At 40.5% G+C, this 25,395-nt stretch overlaps 1 protein-coding gene across 1 annotated transcript in view; it reads left to right on the top strand.

The window, feature by feature from the left end:
* The window catches only part of MAP2K4 (mitogen-activated protein kinase kinase 4), a 76,253-nt gene that overhangs the window by 24,237 nt on the left and 26,621 nt on the right, over nt 1-25,395 (top strand). The window contains exons 3-4 of the mRNA XM_024752615.1: nt 6,151-6,325; nt 20,064-20,183. Coding sequence (XP_024608383.1) covers nt 6,151-6,325; nt 20,064-20,183 — 295 coding nt within the window. The remainder of the gene's footprint in view (nt 1-6,150; nt 6,326-20,063; nt 20,184-25,395) is intronic.

Raw genomic sequence — 25,395 nt, forward strand, 5'->3', positions numbered from 1 at the left:
CCTTCTGTGTCTCTCTCTCTTATCTAGTGCTCTACCTTGAGAGCTCGGTCTCCCCAGACTCCCAGGTCCGTCGCCTCCTCGTGAGGATCTGCTGGATCTGCCCCCCTGTGTTGTGGTCTGTGAAGTCTCCCTAGGCAGTATGCACGCTGGGGTGGCTGCCGGCTCGCCTTGTGTATTTCCTGCCTCTCAGCACTCCCTCGCTGTCTTTTGTTGTCCGCTGTCCAGGGTCTTCAAGACCTTCCCCGTGTATTGTCTTTTTTTTTTCAGTTGTTTCAGGTGTGAGTATGTCTGTCTCCCGATGCTCCATAATAGCCCAAGCACAAGTGCCACAGACACTCATCGTGACATAGGAGGAGAATTATGGAATTAGGGAATAATATCTTCAACGCTTTGAGAAAGAGCATCTCTGAATATGATATTTTGTAGCATTCAAAATCTTTTTTTACAAGAATGATTAGCATTTGTAATAAAGTAGAAGAAATCATGGCATTCATAAAAAAGGATTGAAAAATAGGAGAGAACAAATTTGGATAAATAGGCAACAGAATTACTGAAAAGGGTGATAGATGAGAAAAAAGACATTGCTAGGAAACTGTAAATGCAGTGGTGGAATGAAATCCATATTGCATGTGGAACTTAAATGGTACTGCGTGGCAGCAAAAGAAAAGAATGTGGTGGGAATAATTGATTTGAAAACATACAAAGTACTACATTTTTTACATATATAAATGCATAAATACAATCGGAAGGTAAACAACACCCTGGAGAAATATTTGCAATACAGGACGAAGAGTTGATAGGTATGTTAATAGAAAAAGAACTTTTTAGCAGAAGCAGCGACAGCAAAACAAACACCGGTCTAGGAGGGCTCTGGCTAAGGGGGTGTTATCTCAGGCGGTTAACCAAAGAAACGCTGTTTACCAAATAGCTCAGAACATCCAACTCCAAGAGTAATACATCAAAATGCCACTTAAGAGTGAGTGATCTAACCCCAGTCACCTTTCCGCTGGCCTGAGGGAAAGGGTGCTATGGGCCGGGCGCAGGCTCTCCAGGCAGCGCTATGCAGCCATGTGGACCCTGTGACGGCCGACACGTCGACGATGCACTCAGTGAGGTCTGCAAAGCAGTAGGTGCAACAGGTCATTCAGTGACCTATCCACATAGTACAGAAAAATGCAAAGGATCTATACTGAAATGTTAATAGTGCTTTTCTCTAGATTATGATTGATTTTTCTTTTTAAATTTCTCTTCTACCTGTGTAGCTGTGAGAGGGATTTAGGATTGGGTAGTCTACTTGGAAAAAGAGGTTCAGGAACTTGTCCTGCTGCTGAATTTGCACAGCAGAACCCTGTGTTTAGTAGATGGCGGGGCTGGGGCTAGAGCTCTCCCTGGTAACCTTGGCCGTGCCGTTCTGTTTCTTTAAAAAACAAGCCCACCCACCTACATACAAAGCCCCAGGCAGCTTTATCAGACACATGAGGTAGAAATAAAGCTTTTCTCAGGGCCCAGTCTGATTACGTTCTGGAACATTATGTCACAGTTCTTTAGTTGTTTTGGAATCGGTAGGATTTCAGAAATTCATAGATTAGTCTGGGCCAATGAAGGGATGGTAATTAAAATACAGTAGTGATGATTCAGTATTAAATAGTAAACAGACAAGTTGCTTATTTCTATCCAGAAGATCAGTTATCAGAGAAAGTACTGAGACATGCAGATGGCCAACAGACACTTGAAAAGATTCTCAATATCACTAATTATTAGAGAAATGCAAATCAAAACCACAATGAGGTATCACCTCGCAGCTGTCAGAATGGCCATCATCAAAAAGTCTACAAATAATAAATGCTGGAGAGGGTGTGGAGAAAAAGGAAACTTCCTATAGGACTATTGGTGGGAATGTAAATTGGTACAGCCGCTGTGGAGAACAGTAAAACTAAAAATAAAGCTACCATATGATCTAGCAGTCCCACTCCTGGGTATATATCTGGGAAAAAAACCCTCTAATTTGAAAAGATACATGCACCCCAAGGTTCATAGCAGCACTATTTACAATAGCCAAGACATGGAACCAACCCAAGTGCCCATCAACAGACAGCTGGTTTAAGAAGATGATATATATATACGGAATATTACTCAGCCATGACAGAGAATGAACTATTGCTATTTGCAGCAACATGGATGGATCTAGAGAATATTATACCTAGTGAAGTAAGTCAAAGAAAGACAAATACTATATATCATATATGTGGAATATAAAAAATAATACAAATGAATCTATATACAAAATGGAAATAGACTCACAGACATAGAAAACAAACTTATGGTGCTAACTCCCCCTGCCCTTGAATATGTAGACTTACCCACCCTGTGAGTGGCAGCCTGGTATAAGGCATGAGAGAGACATTGCCAGAGCATGTGTACCCTCCCTGTAGGGTTAGCTCTGAAAGAGAGGAATTGAACGGAGTGTGTTTAGTTTCTTCTCTATATTCACTGATCAGTCAGTAAGGCCTCAGGTGAGAGACCAGATCCCTCTGCATGGAACAGTGAGGCATGGGAGGAATAAGTGTTCCCTTAAACAATTGGGGAGAGGTAAGCCCTAAAAGCTTTGATATTTTCCAGTCATTCATATGGCATCTTTTTATAAAGCCAGGGAATATTGTCGTTTGAAAAGGAACATGAAGATACTGACCACATGGGACATATATACCCAATCTGTTTATATTAGCTGTTGAATATCTGTTGGTAAGATATGGTATGTCCATGAATTGATTTTCCAAATTTGATTCAAATTAATAAGGTTGATTGATTTTTTTTTTTTTTTTACGTTTTAATCCTTTGTGTTGGTGTCTGTAGATTTCACCAGAGTCTATTATTACCACTAAAATTCTACTAACCTTTATATAGGAGAAAGTATATTAATGGTAACATCAGTCTATATCTAAGCAGCTTCCCTGGTGCTGTTAATATCTATCCAAAAACATACTGTTTGAAATACCGTATTCAAGAGATACATTACGCATTTAATTCAGATTTGTGATCTGTAAGGCATTTAAAAAATGTAAGTGTGTAGCTGATTTTTTACCTGGAATGTGTATCATTTGATAATCTAATTACAAGTCCTAATATAACAAAGACTACTAAAACTTGTTGTCATATTAAAGACCTCTAAATCCAGAGGAGAAGATTACTGATTTTTCTATGGACTTTTTTCTACTGGACTTTCCTATGTAGAGGGCTAGATAGGGGGCTGGGATTGTATTCCTTTCTGAGACTTGGGTTAATTTGAGATATGGAACCTCAGTCCTTTGCTTGTTTCTTGAGTGGACTCAACAAAAACATTGGAGGGGTGTCCTGGTTAAGTATTGTCCATGTAGAGCACTTAACCTATTTTAGAAGGAATATAAGGCACTGATAGGCAGAGGCATTGAGGATGACTTACAGGTTTGTTGAGTTGAGTCAAACTAATTTCCAGGTAAGAAATTAATAATGAAATGACTGGGAATTTCTGATACTGTCTAATAGAAGTAACACTTAAATCTTGCTTGATAGATTTGCTTAAAGTTAAAGAACTGTAAGTAGGGTTTTGGCCGCTTGGTACAGTTGCCTCAGTGATTGACTGCTAGAGTTTCATGGTAAAGGTTCAGGTCAGGCTTCCAGATCTGGTTACTACAGTGCTTTATCTACGTACAGTTCTTCTTTGGAAGCAATCATGGTTGAACTAACTCTTATAACAGTAGCTGTGAAGCAGTTTCATTGGAATGATCGCCAGTCCAGTATGAATGAAGACACTATGAACATGCCTTGGTGATGGCATAACCGTAACATGTTTTTCTGTGGTTTTCACAACTCTTTTCCTGTCTAAGTGAGAAAATGGAACTCTGGGTAGTAATCACATTCTCCTGTTCATCTTTTTCCTTTGCAGCTGTATTGAGATATCATTCATACACCATACAGCTCACTCATTTAAACTGTATAACCCTACTGCTTTTAGTATATTCAGAGTTGTACATCTGTCACCTTACTCAATTTTTGAACATTTTTGTTAGCCTAATAAGATAACTCACATTCCTTATCTGTCAATCTGTTCACTTTCAAAAAGAAAAAAGAATCTTATCCAGAAATCATACAGCAGGCCTACAGTAAGCTAAACTATTAGCAGAGATATTTCATAATTCTAAAATTTGACCTTCAGTGTGATAGACAATATTATAACTTGTTTTTCATATCATTCATTTCATTTCTCAGGAATGCTAGCAACAAACGTTATATGACACATTGTAATGATGAGTGATAGCCTTTGCCATATTCTCTTGGCTAGAAGCAAGTCGCAGGTCCCATCCATATTCAAACAGAGGAGCTTATGTAAAGATGTGGGTGCCAGGAAAGTGGAGGTCATGGGCAGCACCTTAGAGCCTGTCTGCCACTACCCTCAGCAGTAGGCTAGTGCTGTATATTTCACCAGTGATTAAATTGAGCCATAAAGATGGTGTTTTCTTGCCAATGATCATAGAACAATAGTCATTATTCATGGAACTTCTTTATGTTACAATACTTCCTGGCTTAATCTGTCTACTTCATGAAAAAGATTACTGAGAAAATTAGTCACTGGGCTTCATCTGCTTGCCTAGATCCGATTTCCATCTTAGCCAGTTCAAGCTTCACCTCCGTACCTGTATGGTCACTTATGCCACTGCTTTCTGGGCTTCCTTTGACTCTAGATGCTAGGGTATATATAATATTGGTGAAAGTATTTTGTAAACTGAAAAGAACTTGTGACGAATGAAAGCTGGTATTATGACTTATTAAAGTTATGATTTGAGAATCTGGCATTTGGAATGCTGGTTCACTAAGCTGTTATTTAGACAAAGCATAGTAACTTTTTAACTCTAACCTTGACTCTTGGTTATTATTAATATCAGTACTAGCATAAATGATTATTCTGGGGGAGTCATTTTAAAATTCTAAATATATGAGAACCTTAAAAGTAACTACAAAAAACAGTTCTACTAATCTGAGAAAACATTTCCTTAATTTTGGAAGAAGAAATAGATAACCAATCATGTTCTTGCTTGTATCATTAGATCAGATTTTAAAAGAGATTCTGATCATTTAATATGAAATTGAAGAAATGTAGATGATATTCAATGGAATCTTTTTCTTTATGTCTGTTGCACTCTGGTTTGATACAGTTCATCCCTACACAGTGGTATGTGTGTGAGACAGAGGCAGACACAAACGAGATTGATTCTACATTTTTCATTGGATTTGCTTTTTTACAAAGTATGGTTAGAAGTTAGTACTTTGATCTCCGTGCTGGCATTTTGGAGATGATTTTTTTATTTAATGAAAATCTGTAACAAGTGAACGCTTCTGTCCTTAAATCATTCTTTTTTCACCCCATTGCTCTATCTGTTGATCAAGGGCTGAGAGGCTCAATTTTGAATAGCACATGGTAGTTTTCCTCGTAGAGCCAGCTGGCTAGTCGTTTAACTGTTCTCCCACCTCAGCATGGCTTTAGCATGAATAGGGCAGTATCCTAAGGTGCTCGTCCCCAAACTTGGCTAGAATCATCGCGGTATCTTTAAATATACTGTTTTTTGACCCTATCCCCACATATTCTGATATAATAGCTATATGATGATACCTGGGCATTGGGATTTAATAAATCTCCCCTGGTGATTCTGATGAGCAGCAAAGTTTGTGAACAGCTAGCTGTATTAAGGATCGAGGACCTGGAGTAATTAATGTTGGGTAAGGTAGGATAAGAACTTTTTGGAAATGAGGTTTGTAGCACCTGCGATTCTGCATTTGATAATGCAGTTTTGCAAAGTTTGGAAAAGATCTCGTATTTGGAAATGAAACTGGTCTGCAGTATTAGTTGCTTCAGTAAATGGAAATTTGGTTTTATGAATCCCATAAAAGCTAAGTTCATTGACTCCCTGAATTTAGGCCTTTCTTAATTAACTCAGTGTGTAAAAAACCAAGATGACACAAACGAACCAAAAAAAAATCCCCAGAAACCCGGAGCGCAGACTGTTGTAGTAACTGATGAGAAAACAAATTTTCCCACGCATTAATCAGTGCTAGCTAAAAGAAAAAAGTCAAAACCTATTTAAAATGTGGAAAAATTGCTTCCCAATATTTTAACAGAGAGAGACTGAGAACACACAGCATTGAATCGTCAGGAAAACTGAAGATCTCCCCTGAGCAGCACTGGGATTTCACTGCAGAGGACTTGAAAGACCTTGGAGAAATTGGACGAGGAGCTTATGGTTCTGTCAACAAAATGGTCCACAAACCAAGTGGGCAAATAATGGCGGTTAAAGTAGGTGATGCCCATGATTACTTTTGGTACTTTAGTCCACTCGGTGCAATTTCTTGGTGCAGTAACACCACTACTGCTCTGTTCTCACTGGTGTGGTAAATATGGGTGTTCCTGAAATGGTTTCTCCGAATCCTTTTGAGGGTGTTTTATATTATATAGAGGTTGTCTTACCGGTGGCATGTTTCCTGCCTCTCGGGAGACATGAGTCGTGAGGTGTGCATGTTCCCTGCACTTTCGGCATGATTCTTTAACGTGTTTTAAACTTCAGGCCCTCCCGCTGGCTGCCAAGGTGAGTTCCGGTGGGGCGGCCGCACCCTGGGGGCCGGGCAGTGCCGCGCCGCGCCAGAGCTGCACAGAGACGCGGCGCACTGGGTTGGGCAGGGTGCGGGGCTAGGGCTAACAGCAGGCTCGCTGACGGTTTCCCGGAAACCACGCACATGCTGTTGCCACTAACCTCAACCTTACTCGGTCCTGACCGGCTCGGCTTCTCTCTGTTTTTTTCACCTCCACTCAGTACCGCCCTGTGCCCCGGCTCCAAGGTTGTACTGAAACGCATACTTTGTGATGCTGCTGTCCCAGTCTGTCATTACTGTGAGTGTCATGCCACTTAATATGTTCATTTCAAACAAAAACATCAAGAATGGCCAGAAGTGGAGATTGGCCGCTAGACTGTACCTGGCAGGCTTATGTTGGTACCTGTGGGGAAAACGTGGTTTCCGTCTGACTCCCAGGGGGCCCACATCATTGTAACTTGTTCATGTGTTTGTTCAGATGTTTAACGAATATTTGCTCTGTGTAAGATATTTCAAGAAAGTCAGCGATGGAGGGAGGGGGGCAGTTTAAAAGGAAAAAATGGAGATATGGCCACACTCTCATCGAATTTAAAATTTTTGTGGGAACAGATACTTTCCCATTTTGCAAGAACTGAGAATGGGTTTGCCGACAGTCTAAGCTAATCATCTTCCTGTTAGTCCCCTCCCTATTTTGAGAGTTTATCAAAATGACTTGATGAGAGGAGTGACCTGTTTCCTACTTGGCTTCTGGGAGTGGATTTGTGTCACATTAATATAAAATGCTGCCTGTGTTGAAGTTTATTGTGAGCAAAATGTTACTCTGTTTTAGCCTCCTTCACTGCTGAGCATTTCTCTTTGCTGGGTTATATAAAACTAATGAAAAATTAATGGTGGGGAGAAACCTTAGGATTCTCTCTATGGGTTCCTAAGCTGTTTTTGGTCATATTTCTCCTACAATGTGGTGACAACGGTAGACTCTTTTCTTGGGAAGATGGATACATATACAAAATTTTGCATATAGCCACAGACCTCTAAAGATGCCGAGGCTAAGACCTCTACTTTGGATTACCTGTTGAAATAAGATGTTGTTTTTCTTGGAATGTAAAATAATTTCTCTCTTTTTATGTTGTGAGCTGTAGTGTGAGTGGAAAGAAAGTCATTTTATTGAGACTTTTCTGCATGAGTGTTGCATTGCCCTTACGTACTGTCTGTGCATGACGCTCACTTTTACTTGGCTGGGGCTTAAGGGAAAGCTATCCTATACAACTAAAGTCCTAAACTTTTCTCCCAGATGCCAGGGAAGGTCCTTTTAAAATAATTATGTCCTGCTGTTTTCAGTCTGTGCTGTGTGTGCTTTACTATGTTGATCAGCATCATAAACTGTCTTGGTAATCTGGATAGACTTTAATCATGGTTAATAGGTTTTAAAGGTAAATAAAGAAGTTCCTTCATTTGGATGTTAAAGTTTTTCTTCATTTGCTAACATTTCAACTGTATAATGCTTAGTCAAATTTCAAAAGAATTTAAGAGTGAAAACAGGAAATTGTTGTCTGCCATTTGTAATCTGATCTTATTTTGAGATCCCCTGGTGGAAATGCTATTAAAAACCCCAATTCTTAAGAAGTACTCCTCAGGTGGTGATGGGACCCACAGACTGATATCTGTCACGTCTGTACTCACCAGGTGATGCTGTCTATCTTTGTCACCTTGAATTCTTGAGCAAGCATGATAGTTTAGCATGGGAGTGGTGGGAGGGCAATTTAAAATGAAAAAGGAAAAAATGAGATATGGCCACACTCACACTGAACTTGGTAATCGGACATTCCAGTCAACATATTGATGGGGTGTAAGGATTGGATTTCATGAGTTCGTATAATACTGGAAGAGTGTTTGTGCATTAATATATATTAAAATTGGATACCAATTTGATGACTAGTATATGCCATCTACTACAAATTTAAAACGTATTATTGTTGGTCTCTTTGAAAAAACTTAGCCCTTCATCATACCAAGAGTTTATTCACTCTTCACTTAGGCACACAGACCAGACTGTCGAGTGAAGATACACAGAGGCATCGTACGATTGAGGAGTTAGATCTGACATTTTACACGTAGATGGCTCTATTCCTGAGCACGCACTGGTTTTATCTCTGAGATGAGGACTGGGGAGATTTAAAGGAGCTGTGAGACAGCGGTTCACGCTCCTGTAAGTTTTCCTTGGTGTTGGTGAAATGAGAAACCCACTAGAAGTAGCTGTATACTAAGTGTCTTATTATGCACTTAATATAGAAGGATTTCTTTTTTTTTTTTAACATCTTTATTGGAGTATAATTGCTTTACAATGTTGTGTTACTTTCTGCTTTATAACAAAAAAAAATAAATTTATTATTTTATATTTATTTTTGGTTGTGTTGAGTCTTCGTTGCTGCACGCGGGCTCTCTCTAGTTGCATCTACTCTCCATTGCGGTGCACGGGCCTCTCACTGCAGTGGCTTCTCTTGTTGCAGAGCATGGGCTCTAGGCATATGGGCTTCAGTAGTTGTGGCACACAGGCTCAGTAGTTGTGGCTTGCGGGCTCTAGAGCGCAGGCTCAGTAGATGTGGCGCATGGGCTCAGTTGCTCCGCGGCATGTGGGACCTTCCTGGACCAGGGTTCGAACTCGTGTGTCCTGCATTGGCAGGCGGATTCTTAACCACTGTGCCACCAGGGAAGTCCCTTGTTTGTAGACTTTTTGATGATGGCCATTCTGACCGGTGTGAGGTGATACCTCATTGTGGTTTTGATTTGCATTTCTCTAATGATTAGTGATGTTAGGCATCCTTTCATGTGTTTGCTGGCCATCTGTATATCTTCTTTGGAGAAATGTCTGTTTAGATCTTCCACCCATTTTTGGATTGGGTTGTTTGTTTTTTTGATATTGAGCATGAGCTGCTTGTATATTTTGGCGATTAATCCTTTGTCAGTTGCTTCGTCTGCAAATATTTTCTTCCATTCTGAGGGTTGTCTTTTCGTCTTGTTTATGGTTTGCTTTGCTGTGCAAAAGCTTTTACGTTTCATTTAGGCCCCATTTGTTTATTTTTTATTTTTATTTCCATTTCTCTAGGAGGTGGGTCAAAAAGGATCTTGCTGTGATTTATGTCATAGAGCGTTCTGCCTATGTTTTCCTCAAAGGGTTTTATAGTGTCTGGCTTTACACTTAGGTCTTTAATCCATTTTGAGTTTATTTCTGTATGTGGTGTTAGGGAGTGTTCTAATTTCATTCTTTTACATGCAGCTGTCCAGTTTTCCCAGCACCACTTATTGAAGAGGCTGTCTTTTCTCCATTGTATATTCTTGCCTCTTCTAGATAAGGTGACCATATGTGTGTGGGTTTATCTCTGGGCTTTCTATCCTGTTCCGTAGAAGGATTTCTTTATCAGACATTAAGCTTATCCTGGAAATTATCCTAAGATTTGCTTGCAGTATCTGCACCAAAGTGAACTGTGGTGTTAACCTGATATTTAAAAATTATTGTTTATTCCTCATTTTCAGTTTTGAGGGAGCCCTTCCCCAAATTTATTTTGCCACATACAAGAAATGTTTAAAAAAATGAGTTCTTAGTTACAGGAAATAATTATCTCCAAGAGATAATTAATCTAAAAATCAGTTATGATATCATAAATCAGATTCAGCAAGATAACACACAGTATATGTAAGAGTTATACTTACGATACTTTCTTGACCTTTGGCCTGAGCACAGTTCCCTAAGCTGCCAGGGAGGTTCTGTGTTAGACCTAGGATGTGGGAAATTTGAATCCTTCATTTTTATTTGCACACGCTTGGGTAAGCTGGTTTTACTCTTCTGTGAGTAGTTTGTCTTGTACTATTTCGTCTAACTCTGCCTGAGCGACTGAGTCACAGGACTGCTGAGGGCAAAGCCATGGTTGCCGCGGGGTCTTTTAAAGCTCAGGTGGGACGTCCTTTGACGCCGGCTGGTACTTCAGGCTTGGATCAGCATCCTCTGCAAATAACATTTATTTCACGCCCCGTTTTGCACGATGGTGGAATACCCACTGAATGAAAAGATTAGACACGCACAGTCACCATCCCCTAAGGTGAAGTAGTGCCTCGCTAAGCTCTGCTTAGCTGTCTGGCAGGGCTGGTTATTACAGCCAATTCTGGGAAGACCCCAGAATTCAGGCCAAGTGTTTGAAGAAGCAATCAGGATTAGGTTTTCAAGCTAGGGTTAGAGAAATTCAAATCTGGGAGGAACCCCCAGCAGAGTTAGTCCACAGATGATCAGAATCTACTCAAAACAATCCAGGGACACAGGAATAAAGAGTTAGGAAGAGTAGCTGCAGTGCCACGGTTCAGGCCCACGGCTGGAATTGAGTGGGACAGCAAAGGCAGATTGCTGCCAGAGGGAGGAGTGACCTCCTGCAGGCCTGGACTGCCGCCCCCCTGTTGTTAATTAGGTCCGGATTGACTTCTTGAAGGATCGTGCCCTGTTCTTGTTTGTAGGCTGTGAAGAAAAAACAGGGGAGAGTAGGAAAGAATGAAAGTGGGAGGGAATAGAAAGGAATGAAATTGCTGTCGCTAAAGACAGAAGGTAGTGGAACTGTTATTTGGAGGGTGAACGCGGGAGTAAACGTCTCGTCCCACTGGAGAGACTGGGCCTCTGGATGGGGTAGGAAGGTGTGAAGGTTATCACTGCTGGTCACTATGATGAGCTTTGAGTCTTCTAATTGAGAAGTTCCCTGAGTTAATCAGAAAAGCAGTCGGCTCTTCGCAGTTTGTGACCTCATATTTAAGGGTTTCGGGTGTTTCCCTTTCTTGGCCATCTGCCTGACATGTGTTACTCCTTCCACCCTCAGTGTCCTTCCTCTACTCTTCCAACTCTCCTGCTGTGCTCGTTTAACTTTTCCTGATCCTGGGCTGCTAGCCCGATCTCGATTCCTGCGTTCTTGCCTCTCCTTGGTATTTGGGTATCGACGTCAGTGTGCTTGAGCTGAGACCCAGGTTACCCCGATGCCTGGTGGGAAGGACCAGAGCCCTCCGCCCGAGAGCGTCAGCACCCACAGCCCAGCCCTCCCTGAGCAGAGCACCGTGGGGCTTTCCCCTGCTCGCTGGGTGGGCCTCCTGTGCAGGCAGAGCTGCGAGTGTCGGGAGGCAGCTGGGCAGTGGGGACCTCGCCATTGCTGTCAGAAGTTCAGTGCTGCATAGTTTGCATGGGGCCCGTGAGCACTGTCGGAGGAGGGTCGTTTTAGTCCCAAGCATTGGTCTTGCGCAGTGTTCTGAAGGCAGTAGAATGACACTTGACAGGCGTGGCCTTAGTTAGAAGAGCTTCTTTCTGATGCTCTAGACAACTTTGTTAGGCAGTTTTGTTGAGTTTCAAAGGTCCACAGCGCTAGCATTTGATTATCCAGGTCACTTGTGGGATGCAGAAGCCATGACTATCTTGTTTTGAATTGAGACTGGAGTCCAGTGTCTTAGGCTCTCATTCGATTGGCTGGATCCTCATGGCTTATTAAGAAATCCACAGTTGATTGCCCCATATTATTTTATGTTGCTTGAATGTTGTGGCATTGCAATGAAAAGTGTAAGTGGTGCCCTTCCAGGAGTGGACAGATCCCAAGCATGTGGCAGGGCTGCCCCCTAGTCCCTGGCGTAGTGGGGATTGGAACTCCTAGTCTGCGTGTGTTTCTTTTGCTGTTGCTCCTAGTGGATTCTCTCTGTTAATAGAATTGTATGTAGACCCCAATAAATAAAGTAGACAAAATTAGTGCTATCCTGGTTGATGTGATGGACAGGAGGTGCCTACCCATATCGGAAGCCCTTGGGGCATGAGTGCTGAGGAACCTTTGGGATCCACGTGGACAGTTTGGAAATGGTTGCTCTTGGTGAACTTTAATCAATCATTTTTGTTTCTGAACATTCTGGACACCTAGTTTCTGAAACCCTCTACCTTCACTTGACTGACCTGACTGAACCGTGACATAGGACTGTATCTTAGCTTATGCAGTTATTTGGAGAAAAACCCGTCTTAACACACCTCATTCTAAATGAGGATCCTCCGGAACAATATTTGAACAATACCTCCTGCACATTTTCTGTCATTCTTTGTTATGTTATAGCCATGCCTCTGTAATTGTTTATATATCCGATTTCTCTCTTATCTCACTGTATTGTCATGGGTACCGAAGTTGTGATCTGTCATTTATGATCTTTAGGCCCTTAAATGTTTCAGTGCTGAGGTTAACATTGTGCTCTTTACATGTGGGTGATGTAATGAGTAAAGAGGAAGACAATACCACCCTTGTCAAGACTTACCAAACTTGTCCTATTAACTTTGTCCTCAGGGCAGGTCTTCCCATGATGTGATATCACGTATGTTGTTGGAAGCGATCTTGCACGTTCTCTGATGATGCACAGCACAACATATGTAGAAGGGAGAAGGAGGGGAGGCCCTGCTATTAATTAATTAATTTGACTAAGTTACAATCGAGAGTTCATTAAATTGCTTCTAAAGACTCAGATGGTTTTGCAATTAAGAATTAGTATCCTTTCTTCCTTAGTAAAAACATGTGTTTTCATAATTTAACACAATTGATTTAACAGACACACAATTTTTTTTTTTTTTTTTACTGTTTGTTTTGGCTAATGCGGCCATCTGCTTTGATCTTATTGGTGATAGTATTGTAAGACATCATGGACATTTTTTTATGTGATCTGTTTAGAAGAAGACTCTTTAGCAGCTAAGGTTAAGTGTCTTGCTGCATCTGTGGGATATAGAATCTTTGTTTTGAAATAAGGAATATAAGAATGCCTAGGATTTCCTGCAGCTCAGAAGAAAGTGCTAGCTCACTGATGTGCTGCAGTGGTTTCTGGGGTTTTCCAACTGCGTATTAGAACTGAATTCTGGACATTTCTGCTGGGAAAGCAGCACATTTGTTGTAAGGATCGAATGTTTGTAAGAATCCAAGGGGACGCTTGGGGATCTGAGTGTGATCCTTGCTCTCCTATCCCCTACCTCCCTGACTTAGGTTGATCTGAAGTCATCCACTGACTGGCAGTGGATTCCCCTTTGTGTTTTATTCTTTCACATGTTAACCTTAGGAGGAGTCCCTAACCAAAGGGCAGGGACTGCTTAATGAACAAGGCAGCACTTCTGGCAGGGCAGTATTGGTGTTTGTGGATCCTAGGAACTGGATACTTTCAAAATACGTTTATTACAATTATATCAATTAAGAAGTCCTTGTTCTCTGCATCATTTGATTTTAAATGAAACGCTGTAGAACCTTCATTCCATCCCTCTTTATTTTCTGTGGAGAGGAGTCCACTCGAGATCCCATGTGCTGTGTTTGCCCAGGTACCAGCTCTAGGATTCCTGTGTGGGTGATACTTATCAGTGTCTACTCAGTCCAGTGTCTTAGGCTTTCATTCGATTGGCTAGATCACATGGCTTGTTAAGAAATCCACAGTTAAAAAAAAAAAAAAAAAAAAAGAAATCCACAGTTGATTGCCCCATATTATGGGGCATTTGATCGACGCAGGGAGCATTTGATCTCATTCCTGTCCTGTGAGTGATTGCTCAAGCTTTCATCCCATTTTGGCAAGATATTTGGCAATTACTTGAGTAGAGAATATAAATACTGTTGGTCACCTTAGATGGTGAGAGGCGCTCAGCTAGAGGGATGAGCCACAGTCACTGAGAGCTGAGATCGAGCTACTTGCAGGCAATAGCGGATCCCGCTCGGCTTTGCTGAAGGGTAAAGACCTTCTGGTGCTCTGATTTCAGTTGGCGGTAAGTTGAAAGTAGCACTTTGCCTAATGGCCCAAATACTAATAGCTTGCATCACTTTATTCCGTGTTAAATTGTTTTAGTCAATGCCTAGAATAAACTTTAAAGCCATACACTGATTTCCTCTATAGTTGTTGAATACATCACCTTGTTGAGTTTCGTTGTGTCCGTGCCCAAATTTCTGATTGGGGAACTCGCCCCTCATTCACTTTTGAATACTCATACCTTACTCCTAACTTACTCTAAGCAGCCACAGATGAACACGGGCACCTTGTTACATGGTTCTCTGAACCCTCAGCTGAGCCCTTCAAAGACCCGGCAAGAATGTGTCATGTGAGAGTTTAGAGACTGTACCTGCCAGGACTAGTGGTCATGCCCTTTCACATTACTTTTCCCATTTTTTCTGTTCCCCACATCTCTTTCCCCATGTATTTTCTCCATTTCAAAACAAAAACACAGATGGAGTGTCAGTTAGAATTGATAAGACATTTTGTAAGTTTATTTGACTGTGTTGCTGTTTTCAAGTCTGTCTTTCTGAAGTCAGTTCCTGGACTCCTCGGTTCTTGATTCCTGATATGTTTGCAGGTGACGTGTATCTCTTTTGCCTGGAACGCCCAGATCCTAGAAATATTTGTTGTACACATTGTGGAACTACTGTTTTTAATCAGGAACATGTATGACTTATCAGTCTTCTTTACCCTGAGTCTTTCGAGTATGTGATGACCTATTTTCTCCTTCCCTAAACACGAATCGGATCAGGTAACCCAGAGGGCCTTCTCCACACACACATTATCCAACAGATAGAGCTGGTCATTGGCCTGACCTTTCCTTATAGCTTGAGTTGGCAGGTAGAACAACTTTGGGATTTTGGTGAGAGTCCAGAGTTCTTGCATAGGACTCAGGCAGACACAGACTGGGGTCCTTTCAGAGCAGGCCCCAGTGCTTTGGTGTGTGCCTGGCTTCTCTAGCAACTGAGCTAGCTCTGAGAACTCTGACACGGAGATGTGGGTTAACTCTGAATCAGAGTGGGTGGCAAGGACACTACTGGAATCAGCTAGGTGTTCATTTAACGCCCAGGCAAAATGCTCCTTGGAGACCCGCTTCTGAGGACCTACGCTGTGGGCCTTTTTTCATTTTCTCTTTGCCAGTTGAGCCATCCTGGCCTTACCCCATAATAGCGAGTGGGTCTTCATCATACTCTTTCCCTTTATCCCTTCTCCATGTCACTCCTGACCTCTGAAAATAAATTTAGGAAAGTGACACTAATGCGGTCATAGTATCTCAGTAACAAGGGGTGAAATCGGTTTCCTTAAGAGTGTGTACTGCCTGTTTTCATCCATCCTCTTGGCTTCTTTCTCTCTGCCCTTTCCACCCCAGTCCTTCAGTGAATTTAGTTTTAATAGTTCCCCCAGTCCCTTTCCATCCTAATAATGTGTCTTAATCAACTTGAAAGTCCTTCATACTTACTGGTGTTAGTTTTGTCCCTAACTATTCATCCTTGATGAGTACCAGCAAATTACATGAGAGGTCGGGTTGGCAGGGTTTGGAGATAAGGCGAGAGAATAGTGTGTGTGAAATCCCAGTGAAAGGAGTATTTATACTTTAAATTCATGTTGTTAAAAATTGAGGCATTCCAGATGAGGCCAGGTATAAGCTGTCAACATTTAAATTTACCAATGACTTGAAGATGTCACATTGTACAGGAAGAAGGAAAGCAAACTTTCAACCACTTCCTGGTATTTCTGTATGATTGGGACTGTTCTCAAAGTGGGCATTGCTGGGTTCTGTGCATGAGGTAGGAGAGGACAAGAGGGCAATTTCTAACTTAAATTTTTTAGCTTGTCCTATGGAACTTCTTAACTTTCTATAACTGTAGCTTAATCCTTACAGAGTTCTAGTAACTGAATTTGTGGCTGCTTCAGCCAATGGCATGAGTTGGATTGGCTGCTTTAGATAAGTGAAGCTCTTTGGAATTTTTTTTTTAATTAGATAAGAACCATGTATAACACTAATAGTCATACAACCAGGGAACTAGGAATTTATCTTTTTTTCCCTTTGCCTCTACTAAGTGTCTTTAAATGAGAGTTATTTTGGTGTTGCTGATCTGTAGCTACATGCAGTTTTTGTTGGCACTTACCTGCTTTTAAAGCTTTATCAGAGTATAAAACAGCTTTGTATACAGATTTGGACAACAATTTAAAAAATATATTTTTAGCTTCAGGTATATAAAATTTCTTCACTGTAGCAAACTGCTTATATAAGTCGGGTAGTAATTCTTGTTTTGCTTTAAAAGTGTTTTCTCTACATTATGTTCCAAATAAAGTAAAATTGTAATAATTTGATAATAATTTGAAAATAACTTCATTATTGGAAATGCTGTGTAGGTTGATTTTCAAAAAGTAGTTTAGTTTGTCCTGAGAGAATGTGATAACTTAAGCTAGGTTAATAAAACAGTGACAGGTAAAAGCTCAATAGCCCCATAATGAAGAAACAAGAGTAATTTTAATGATATTTGGGTGAAAGTGAAACTTTTCTTTAAAACTTAAGGTTCTTGAGATGATTTTCTTAAATATTTTCTACTTTCTTAAATAGAAAAAAAAAAAAAGGGTTTGCTGAGACCAAATGAACATTCGCCTTATCTAACTTTAAATTTATGGTGTCAATAAATGAAAATTTCCTGTAATTCAAGGCATTTATCAACACAGTTGATTTCTGAACATTTAAATTACAGGAGAATTTCAAGTAGTGTAATTGGCTCCACCTTTGCATTTTCCAGTACCCTCATTAAGGACAGCTTTATAAGGGGAAGGGAAGTTTGTTCTCAGTGATGTGTTCCATTTTTGGTGATTATGCTCCCTTCATTAGAGAATCCGAGCCTTGCTTATTTCAAATGGTAGAAATCTTTTCCATACACATTATTTTGATGTTCAATTAGAAAAACTTTCCTGGTAGTGACTTTTATTACTAAGTATTTTGTCATTTGAATCATTGATTATTTGTGTTTTCTAACTTGAATTACTTATTGAATTACTGAATTAAAATCATTAATTTGAAGCTACTGCTATTGTAGGAGATGTATGCTTATAGTTAATCTCCTCTTTGAGTCCTTCAGGCCTTTTGAATTAGCTTAGTTTATTAATTCCTCACATATAATAAAGGTTACAATACGACCCTAAAACTTTAGTATCAGTATAATTCAGAGCTAGCTGTACTTGCTCTGTTTTAAACAATTGAGATGCAGTACCAGCAGCTAGTCCTCCAACGCCCATCACTTGGGCGAGATGCTCAGAAAGCGTGAGGAGGTGGGGACAGGCATCATTAGAGCAGTAGGCCATCCAGCAGCGCCCCCATGTTCTCTTTCATGCTAGCAGTGGCATTAAAGAATATTTTACAGATGGACAGATTTTCCTGCCATGCTGACAATCTCAGAGATTACAACTGTGCCAGGAACTCTCTCTCCAGTATGGTTAGTAATAATCCTATTACATCAGTTAGATGCTGGGACTTCAGTTAGGTCTCCAGTTCACACAGTAACATGTATCCTTTCTGTAGCAACAGCAGTGTTTTTAGAAACTGGTCCCCAAGAGTCAGTTATTGATGATAACTACTGAGGTTTATTGTAAATTTAGAAAACCATATAACCAGTTTAGGGAAACAAAAAATAAACTAGAAAGGAGGACATCTTTTAAAATAGTGTTTTATAAGTGTGTGTGTTAGTACACTTGTAAATAAGGAAAAACAGTAAAAGTAGAAAAAAAAATTTTAATCTATTAATAGTGAGAATTCTTTAGTAGGTAGAAATCTTCCGCAACCAGAGGATCATTTGCTTTTTCTTCCCTGTTTGTCTCTAATTACCAGTTCTTTGTCTTTTAAGTTTAGATACATAGGATTATTAAGTCTTTTAAAAATAATAGCGTTCCCAAATTAGTATTTTCACAGCTACACTTTTAGAGTTATATTTTTTAAAACAGAAGTTAATGTAATTAAAATGTTTACAAAAATTTCAGTGTCATGTTTTGAACAAATACAAATTACATCTCTGGGATAATTTGACTTTTTAAAACTATCCCTTTTGAGCAGACATTATGCCGATGTAGATTTAAAAGCAAACTTATTAATCTCCAAACTATGAAAGTACAGAAATGGGAGGGGGGGATTTTCTTAATTTTAAAAGTACTAGTCTTACTTGTTTTTATTTTTCATTCTTCTTATTTTTTTCTTATTTATCTGGGCAGGATATTCAGTGTGAAAGTTTGGAATAAATCAGTATGTACAAGATGGATGCCAGCTAGTAAATTTTATTTGGTATGAAGTACTGTAGCTAGCAGGCTGTAAATTTTAAGTTGCAAAATTAAATTTGTTTGTATTTGGAATGTGTGGAGTTCCTCATTTAGTGTGGGAAAAATGAAAATTAGAGAACCTACTTCTATTCCTTATACACCTGCTTATTGTCGTGTCACATGGAATACATCTTTTGTATTTCTCTGTGCCTCTGGCTTCTCTTCTGTAAAATGGGTTCAAGAGTTTAATTGACTGCCTTCACCCTTTCAAGAACATTGAGGACAGATACCTTGAAGTCTTTGGAAGACAAAATGCCACCTTGTATATTTTTTGATACTAACTTGCCCTGTAAGTATGTGCTACGTATTGTACACAGTGGCGCGGTGTGACGTTGTGAACTTTTTTTATGAGAACAGAGCTGTTTGCATGCCTTGTCATTAAACTGTAACTTCATTATTAATATTTTACACTGTCTGAACTTGATTCTTTCCTGTCTCTAGTGCAGTGGGAGCTGTCGCCCTGAACATCTCCATGTTCTGTGCAGTTCCTGGGTGGGTGGCAGGGCTGGGGACCCTTATCTTTTGTGGGACTCTTTTAGAATTGTGCAGAGTCATCGTTTTACAGGTGGGTTGGGGATATACCCCAGGTCTGCAATGTACAGGGGAGGACCTCATCATCTGAGGAGCAGACAGACAGCCCTCTGTCTCCTCATTTTTAGATTTTCCTCCACATGTTTATGCTGCCCTGCATTCTGACTCACGAGTTGGAGAGTCAGGTAGAGCTTTTTGTTTTTAACATACAGAAAGCATGGTGAAGGGGGAAGATACCAGTACAGGATTTGGGAGACATGGATCATAGTCTGTGTGCTGCCCCTATGCTAGTTCTCACTTTTACCTGTTCTGGGCTATTTTCCATCTCTAAAGAAGGAGGATGCTAAGGCGTAAGGATGCCAGGGAGTGAAGAGGGCTGTTCTTGCGTTGAATGCCCAGATTCCATACAATTCTGAAATAGTGATTAAAAGTATGTATGAAACTACTGATAATTATTCAACGTAAACTGTTTAGAGGATGGCTTGTTAAGATTTTCTTTATATTTGCCGGCAGGGCATTCCTTCCATCATCATCAGTGAATGCTTGTGGTTAAAAAGCTCTGTGTCCCTTAAAGAGTTCCTACGTGCTATTTTGTCAAAAAATTTTTTTTCTAAGTGCTGTTTTGTTTTTCTGTGATAAAATTATTCTTGTAAAGTATAAGGAAGATGATAATTTTTATGTCTGGTTAGTATTTGTGAAGTCTGCTTGGAATTTTTAGTCTTGTGGTAGTGGTTTTTCTTTGGTTTCTAAAGTTGTTTTATGTTTTTGTGACATCTTTTGTCATTTTTTTCCAGAGAATTCGGTCAACAGTGGATGAAAAAGAGCAAAAACAACTTCTCATGGATTTGGATGTAGTGATGCGAAGTAGTGATTGCCCGTACATTGTTCAGTTTTATGGTGCACTCTTCAGAGAGGTAGGAATAAACCTAAGCTTGGGTCTTAGCTGACAAGTGGACGTCTACTTGGAATGAGTAAGAGGATGGCAGGATTTGATTCCAATCTTCAGTTAAATGCCGTACATTAGTAATACATCGATTTCTCAGCATTTTAGTGTATCGCCATGATAATTTACACATTAATTTCTACCATTCATGTTCCTTTGGTTAAGGGGTGAACTTCATACTTTAATTATATTAGTTAATTAAGTATTTTATGGCTGTCATTTGTGAATTCCATACTTCCTTCTTCATATGTAAATATTTTCTGTTTCTTAAGAACCTGGCACAAATCATCTGGCTTCTAAATATGTTACTGTATTTAGATCTATCCCTTTTGTCCTTGAGCTCCCTCAGTCCTCCCCGACCCCTTTTTTAAACTTTCATTCATTTCTGTCATCAAATGTATCTGCATTTAGCATAAGCATTTATTCGTGTCCACCCACAGTCCTCAATAAAATTCATCAGACATGGAAATTAACAGCTGCAGTAGAATTTCTTGTATCTAATTCTGCTATCCAGATTTTTATGTAGAAGCTAGAACTTCAGTTTCTTGGTGTCAGGATCATATATCTCTTTTGGTCTCTGACTCTCCTGTATCCTGCTACAGGAGGATATCACTTCTGCCTGCAGCTGTCAGTGCACTTGCTCATTTCCAGTCACACCACTCCCTAAAGCAGGGAAGTGAGTTGGGGTCAGGAAGTAAAGGTGGAGCTGTCAGTGAATCAGATACTTCATGATGTCCTGGACAGTTGTCACACACTTGTGATATTTAGTTAGGTGAATGGGAATTGAACTGAACTCTTAAGCATTTTAAATACTCTTAAAAAAATATCCATTATAGGGCTTCCCTGGTGGCACAGTGGTTGGGAGTCTGCCTGCCGATGCAGGGGACATGGGTTCGTGCCCCGGTCCGGGAGGATCCCACGTGCCACGGAGCGGCTGGGCCCGTGAGCCGTGGCCGCTGGGCCTGCGCGTCCGGAGCCTGTGCTCCGCAACGGGAGAGGCCACAACGGTGGGAGGCCTGCGTACCGGGAAAAAAAAAAAAATCCATTATCATTTTGAAAATGTTAGGATGAGCTGGTACTGGTGGGTTTGTTATGAACTGGTGAGGAAAAACTGCATCCCACCCTGCCCTTCTTTTTGGGACTGGATCGCAGAGGGTGTCGTTTTGGGGGTTTTGTTAGCGTTATTGACTTAAAAAATACTGTGTTGTAAGACAGGACTGAATGTTACACTGAATAGAAAGATATGAAATCTTATCATTGGAGAAGACCTTAGAGGTTTGTCGATTAATTCTTCACCCAATCCTGAAATACTTATTTATTTTTCTGTGCTCTTAATAGATAACTGTATTAACCAAAAGCGTTCTCCTTCATGATAGAGCCCATCCCTTTGTTGAATCACTAATTAATCACTATTAGTTTTAGACTCACATAGCTTCTTTCTCCTCCTGTCCTTGTACTTTTTTGACTTGAGTGTCCATTTTTATGACCAGATCTGTTGAATTTGTTACCTTTCTTCCGCATGTCACATAGTATTACATCACGTCAGCGCACACAGTCATGTATTCAGGCAGGTAACTGTATCCTGCACCGAAGTATTATATACTGTTATTCTGTTTGTAAGATCATGAATCTGGAACTTTCTTCATGTTGCACAGGAATCTTGCCATCTCCTCCTCCCTTCTTCCCCCAAACCATGAATTTCTTCTTCATAATCATAAATCCCCTGGCCACACTACTCTTCACATCTCATGAAGAGCAGTAGTTATCTGGAATGGACTAGATTTTCTCTCCTAACTGGATGCCACAGTCAGCTTTTCCATGCTGTGCTCAGTGTCTCCGTAGACTTTCATGGGCTCTATCTCAGCCCTAATTCACCTCCATAGTGCTCAAGTATGCCGGTTTATTTCTCATGTTCGTTTACTTGATAATTCACTTAAGCAACATTTAAATATATAGCTCCAGGCTAGATAGTGTGAAGTCTGATTTTATGAAAAGAAAGCAGAGTGATATCCATGATTGAAAAGTTACTGGAAACAAAACAAAAGGCTTGGAATAATATCTGAACAGGGTCATTATGATTCCTTATGAACAGCTGGGTAAAATTCAGTTTCATATCTCAGGAAGGTTGACTGGAATTGAGATATGCATCTGTAAGCACTAACATCTATTGAATGCTCTATAGATTCCACATTTATTACTTTCACAACAGTCTCGGGCAGGTTGGTGGTATTATCCCCTCTTCCCAGGGAGGAAACTGAGATATGAGTACTAATTTGACAAAAGTCACACAGTCAGGAAGTGTCACGGACAGGACTTCAGAGACAAAAATCTCACTGTTCTTTCTGTTATACCACAAGTGGTCCAGGGATAAAGAACTTGAGCTTCATTTAAGAAATAATCTACTTTTTAAACATTGCAGTTTTTGAGTATGATAAGATGAAGGGTCAGGAGCTATACAGGTAAGTTGTGTTAAGTCACAAAATGCCTAGTTAGGCTGAACATGAAGCCACCCCCCGCCCCCCTTAGATCTTAGAATGCAGGAAGTAATAGGTACTTTCTGAATAATGCAGTTTTAGAAGCAGAAAGTTCACCTTGAAGAGTGCATATGCATAGTCAAAGTTGTAACTTTCCTGAAGTTACAAATGGTTAAAAATAATAAACATTTATTTAATAATGGTTTGGAGAAAGATTTTTGAGCGAGATCACTTAAAAGAAAAGGATCCTTTTTTGTTGACATGACCTTCAGGGTTTTTTTTGTTTTTTTTGTTTTGTTTTGTTTTTGCGGTACGCGGGCCTCTCACTGTTGTGGCCTCTCCCGTTGCGGAGCACAGGCTCCGGACGCGCAGACTCAACGGCCACGGCTCACGGGCCCAAGGGATCCGCGGCATCCTCCCGGACCAGGGCACAAACCCGCATCCCCCGCATCGGCAGGCGGACTTTCAACCACTGCACCACCAGGGAAGCCCCACCTTCAGTTTTGATAATAGGCACAGAATTCTGGGTTTATGAAAGGAAAAGACTGGACATGAATGAGCGCATTCAGGACTTGTTGTGAGAGAGACAAATGCTTGTAACTCCCATCCCTGTGAAAAGCCTCCAGAGTACTTCATTTCACATAATTTATATGACCACAGGACATCAGCTCTTGGTCTGATTCAGTCAACCAACAATCACGGAGCCATGAGATGTTATTTTTCTTCTTGGCAGCAACAGTGTAGAGGTTAATCTTGCCATTGGGTAATATTGAGCCTCTGAAAGTTCCATAACTTTATTTGGAGCAGTGAATAAATAACATTTAATACTGAAGTTGGTAACTCATTTATTGCTGTTGTCTCCAACCATGTGTATACTTCTTTCTAGGATGAAACTAAATGAGGAAAAGAAGTCCAAAATACAACTTGGATTTTATTTAGATAATTTATTAAGACATCTAATTGCACAGGTTTCTAAATTCATTTTCAGAATTGCTAGACAGGGGAAAAAAAGAGCTTGACAGTATTGAATAATGAAAGTGACTTTTAGCCTGTAGCTTACATAAAGGCCAGACCTACTATTTATGTTATCAATACTGAGACTTAGAAGCACTTTTAAAATATCTTTTAATATATACATTTTCAGAATTTAATAGCAAGGAATCCCTTATTTAAGATATTTTTTGAGGTTGGGGAAACTCCAGTGTAGGAAATACTGTTCTGAGTAATCTGTGACTATAGGAGTTCATCAGGTTATGTAAAAGGCAGTGATAGGGCTTCCCTGGTGGCGCAGTGGTTGAGAGTCCGCCTGCTGATGCAGGGGACACGGGTTCGTGCCCCGGTCCGGGAAGATCCCCCATGCCGTGGAGCGGCTGGGCCCGTGAGCCGTGGCCGCTGAGCCTGCACGTCCGGAGCCTGTGCTCCGCAACGGGAGAGGCCACAACAGGGAGAGGCCCGCGTACCGCTAAAAAAAAAAAAAAAAAAAAAAAAAAAGGAAGTGATATTAGCCAAATTTAGTCACCTCCTCCCTTTCTACCCCTACTTCTACTCATGTTGTCCTTTCCCCTTCATTCCCCGCCCCGGCAGGTTTTAAGTACAGCTTTATGGAGGTAAAATTGGCAATCAACTGCACATATTTACAATATACAATTTGATATGTTGGAACAAATGTACACACGTGTGGGCTTGTCACTATAATCAAGGTCATGAACATACCCACCTCTCACGAGTTTCCTTGTGTCCCGTAGGTTATACACACTTCCTCTCTGCTGTCACCATCCTCAGGCAACTGCAGAGCTGCTTTCTGCCACTGTAGATGAGTTTGCATTTTCTAGAATTTTATGTAAATGGAATCATACAGCATGTATCCCCTCCTTTTTTTTTGTCGTCTTTTACTCAGCATAAGTATTTTGCAGTTCAGTTTCTTTCAAAGAGTTCTCTTCAGGTTATCTGTTTCTCCCTGAGTGATACTTGGTAGTTTGATTTTATTTTCAGAAATTTGTACCTTTTATCTAAACTGTCACATTAATTGGTATATATTCATAATAGCCCTATATTATCATCATAATATCTGTAGAATCTACAGTGATGTTACCTCCCTCTCTCATTCCTGATGTAATTTGTATCTTCTCTCTTTTTTCCTGATTAGTCTGGCTAGGCTAATTTGTTAGATGTATTATTCCTAGGTGCTTTTTTCGTTCTACTGTGAGTGGTGTCTTTTTTTTTTTTTTTTTGGGTTCGCAGGCCTCCTCTCACTGTTGTGGCCTCTCCCGTTGCGGAGCACAGGCTCCAGACGCGCAGGCTCAGCGGCCACGGCTCACGGGCCCAGCCGCTCCACGGCATGGGGGATCTTCCCGGACCGGGGCACGAACCCGTGTCCCCTGCATCGGCAGGCGGACTCTCGGCCACTGCGCCACCAGGGAAGCCCAGTGGTGTCTTTTTAAACATTTTATTTTCTAAGTTGTTCCTGTTGGTATAAAAGTTATGTTATTGGTTTTATCTGGATGTTGTCTCTGAAACCCTTATCTTGATCTTAGTAGTTCAGTTTCATTATCCTCCACCTTCCTTTTCAGTAAATCCATATTCAGTAATTTTTATTTTTGTATTTCAGTTGTGTGGTTGTCCTGTCTTTTGCTTGAACGCGAAAGTAATGTTGCTGTCACTGCTTTTGAGGCAGCTCAAACCATTCCTTTTTTTTTTTTTTTTTTTTTT

This window comes from Neophocaena asiaeorientalis, unplaced genomic scaffold (assembly GCF_003031525.2).
Source record: "Neophocaena asiaeorientalis asiaeorientalis breed wild unplaced genomic scaffold, Neophocaena_asiaeorientalis_V1.1 scaffold540, whole genome shotgun sequence".
Classification (NCBI taxonomy): Eukaryota; Metazoa; Chordata; class Mammalia; order Artiodactyla; family Phocoenidae; genus Neophocaena; species Neophocaena asiaeorientalis.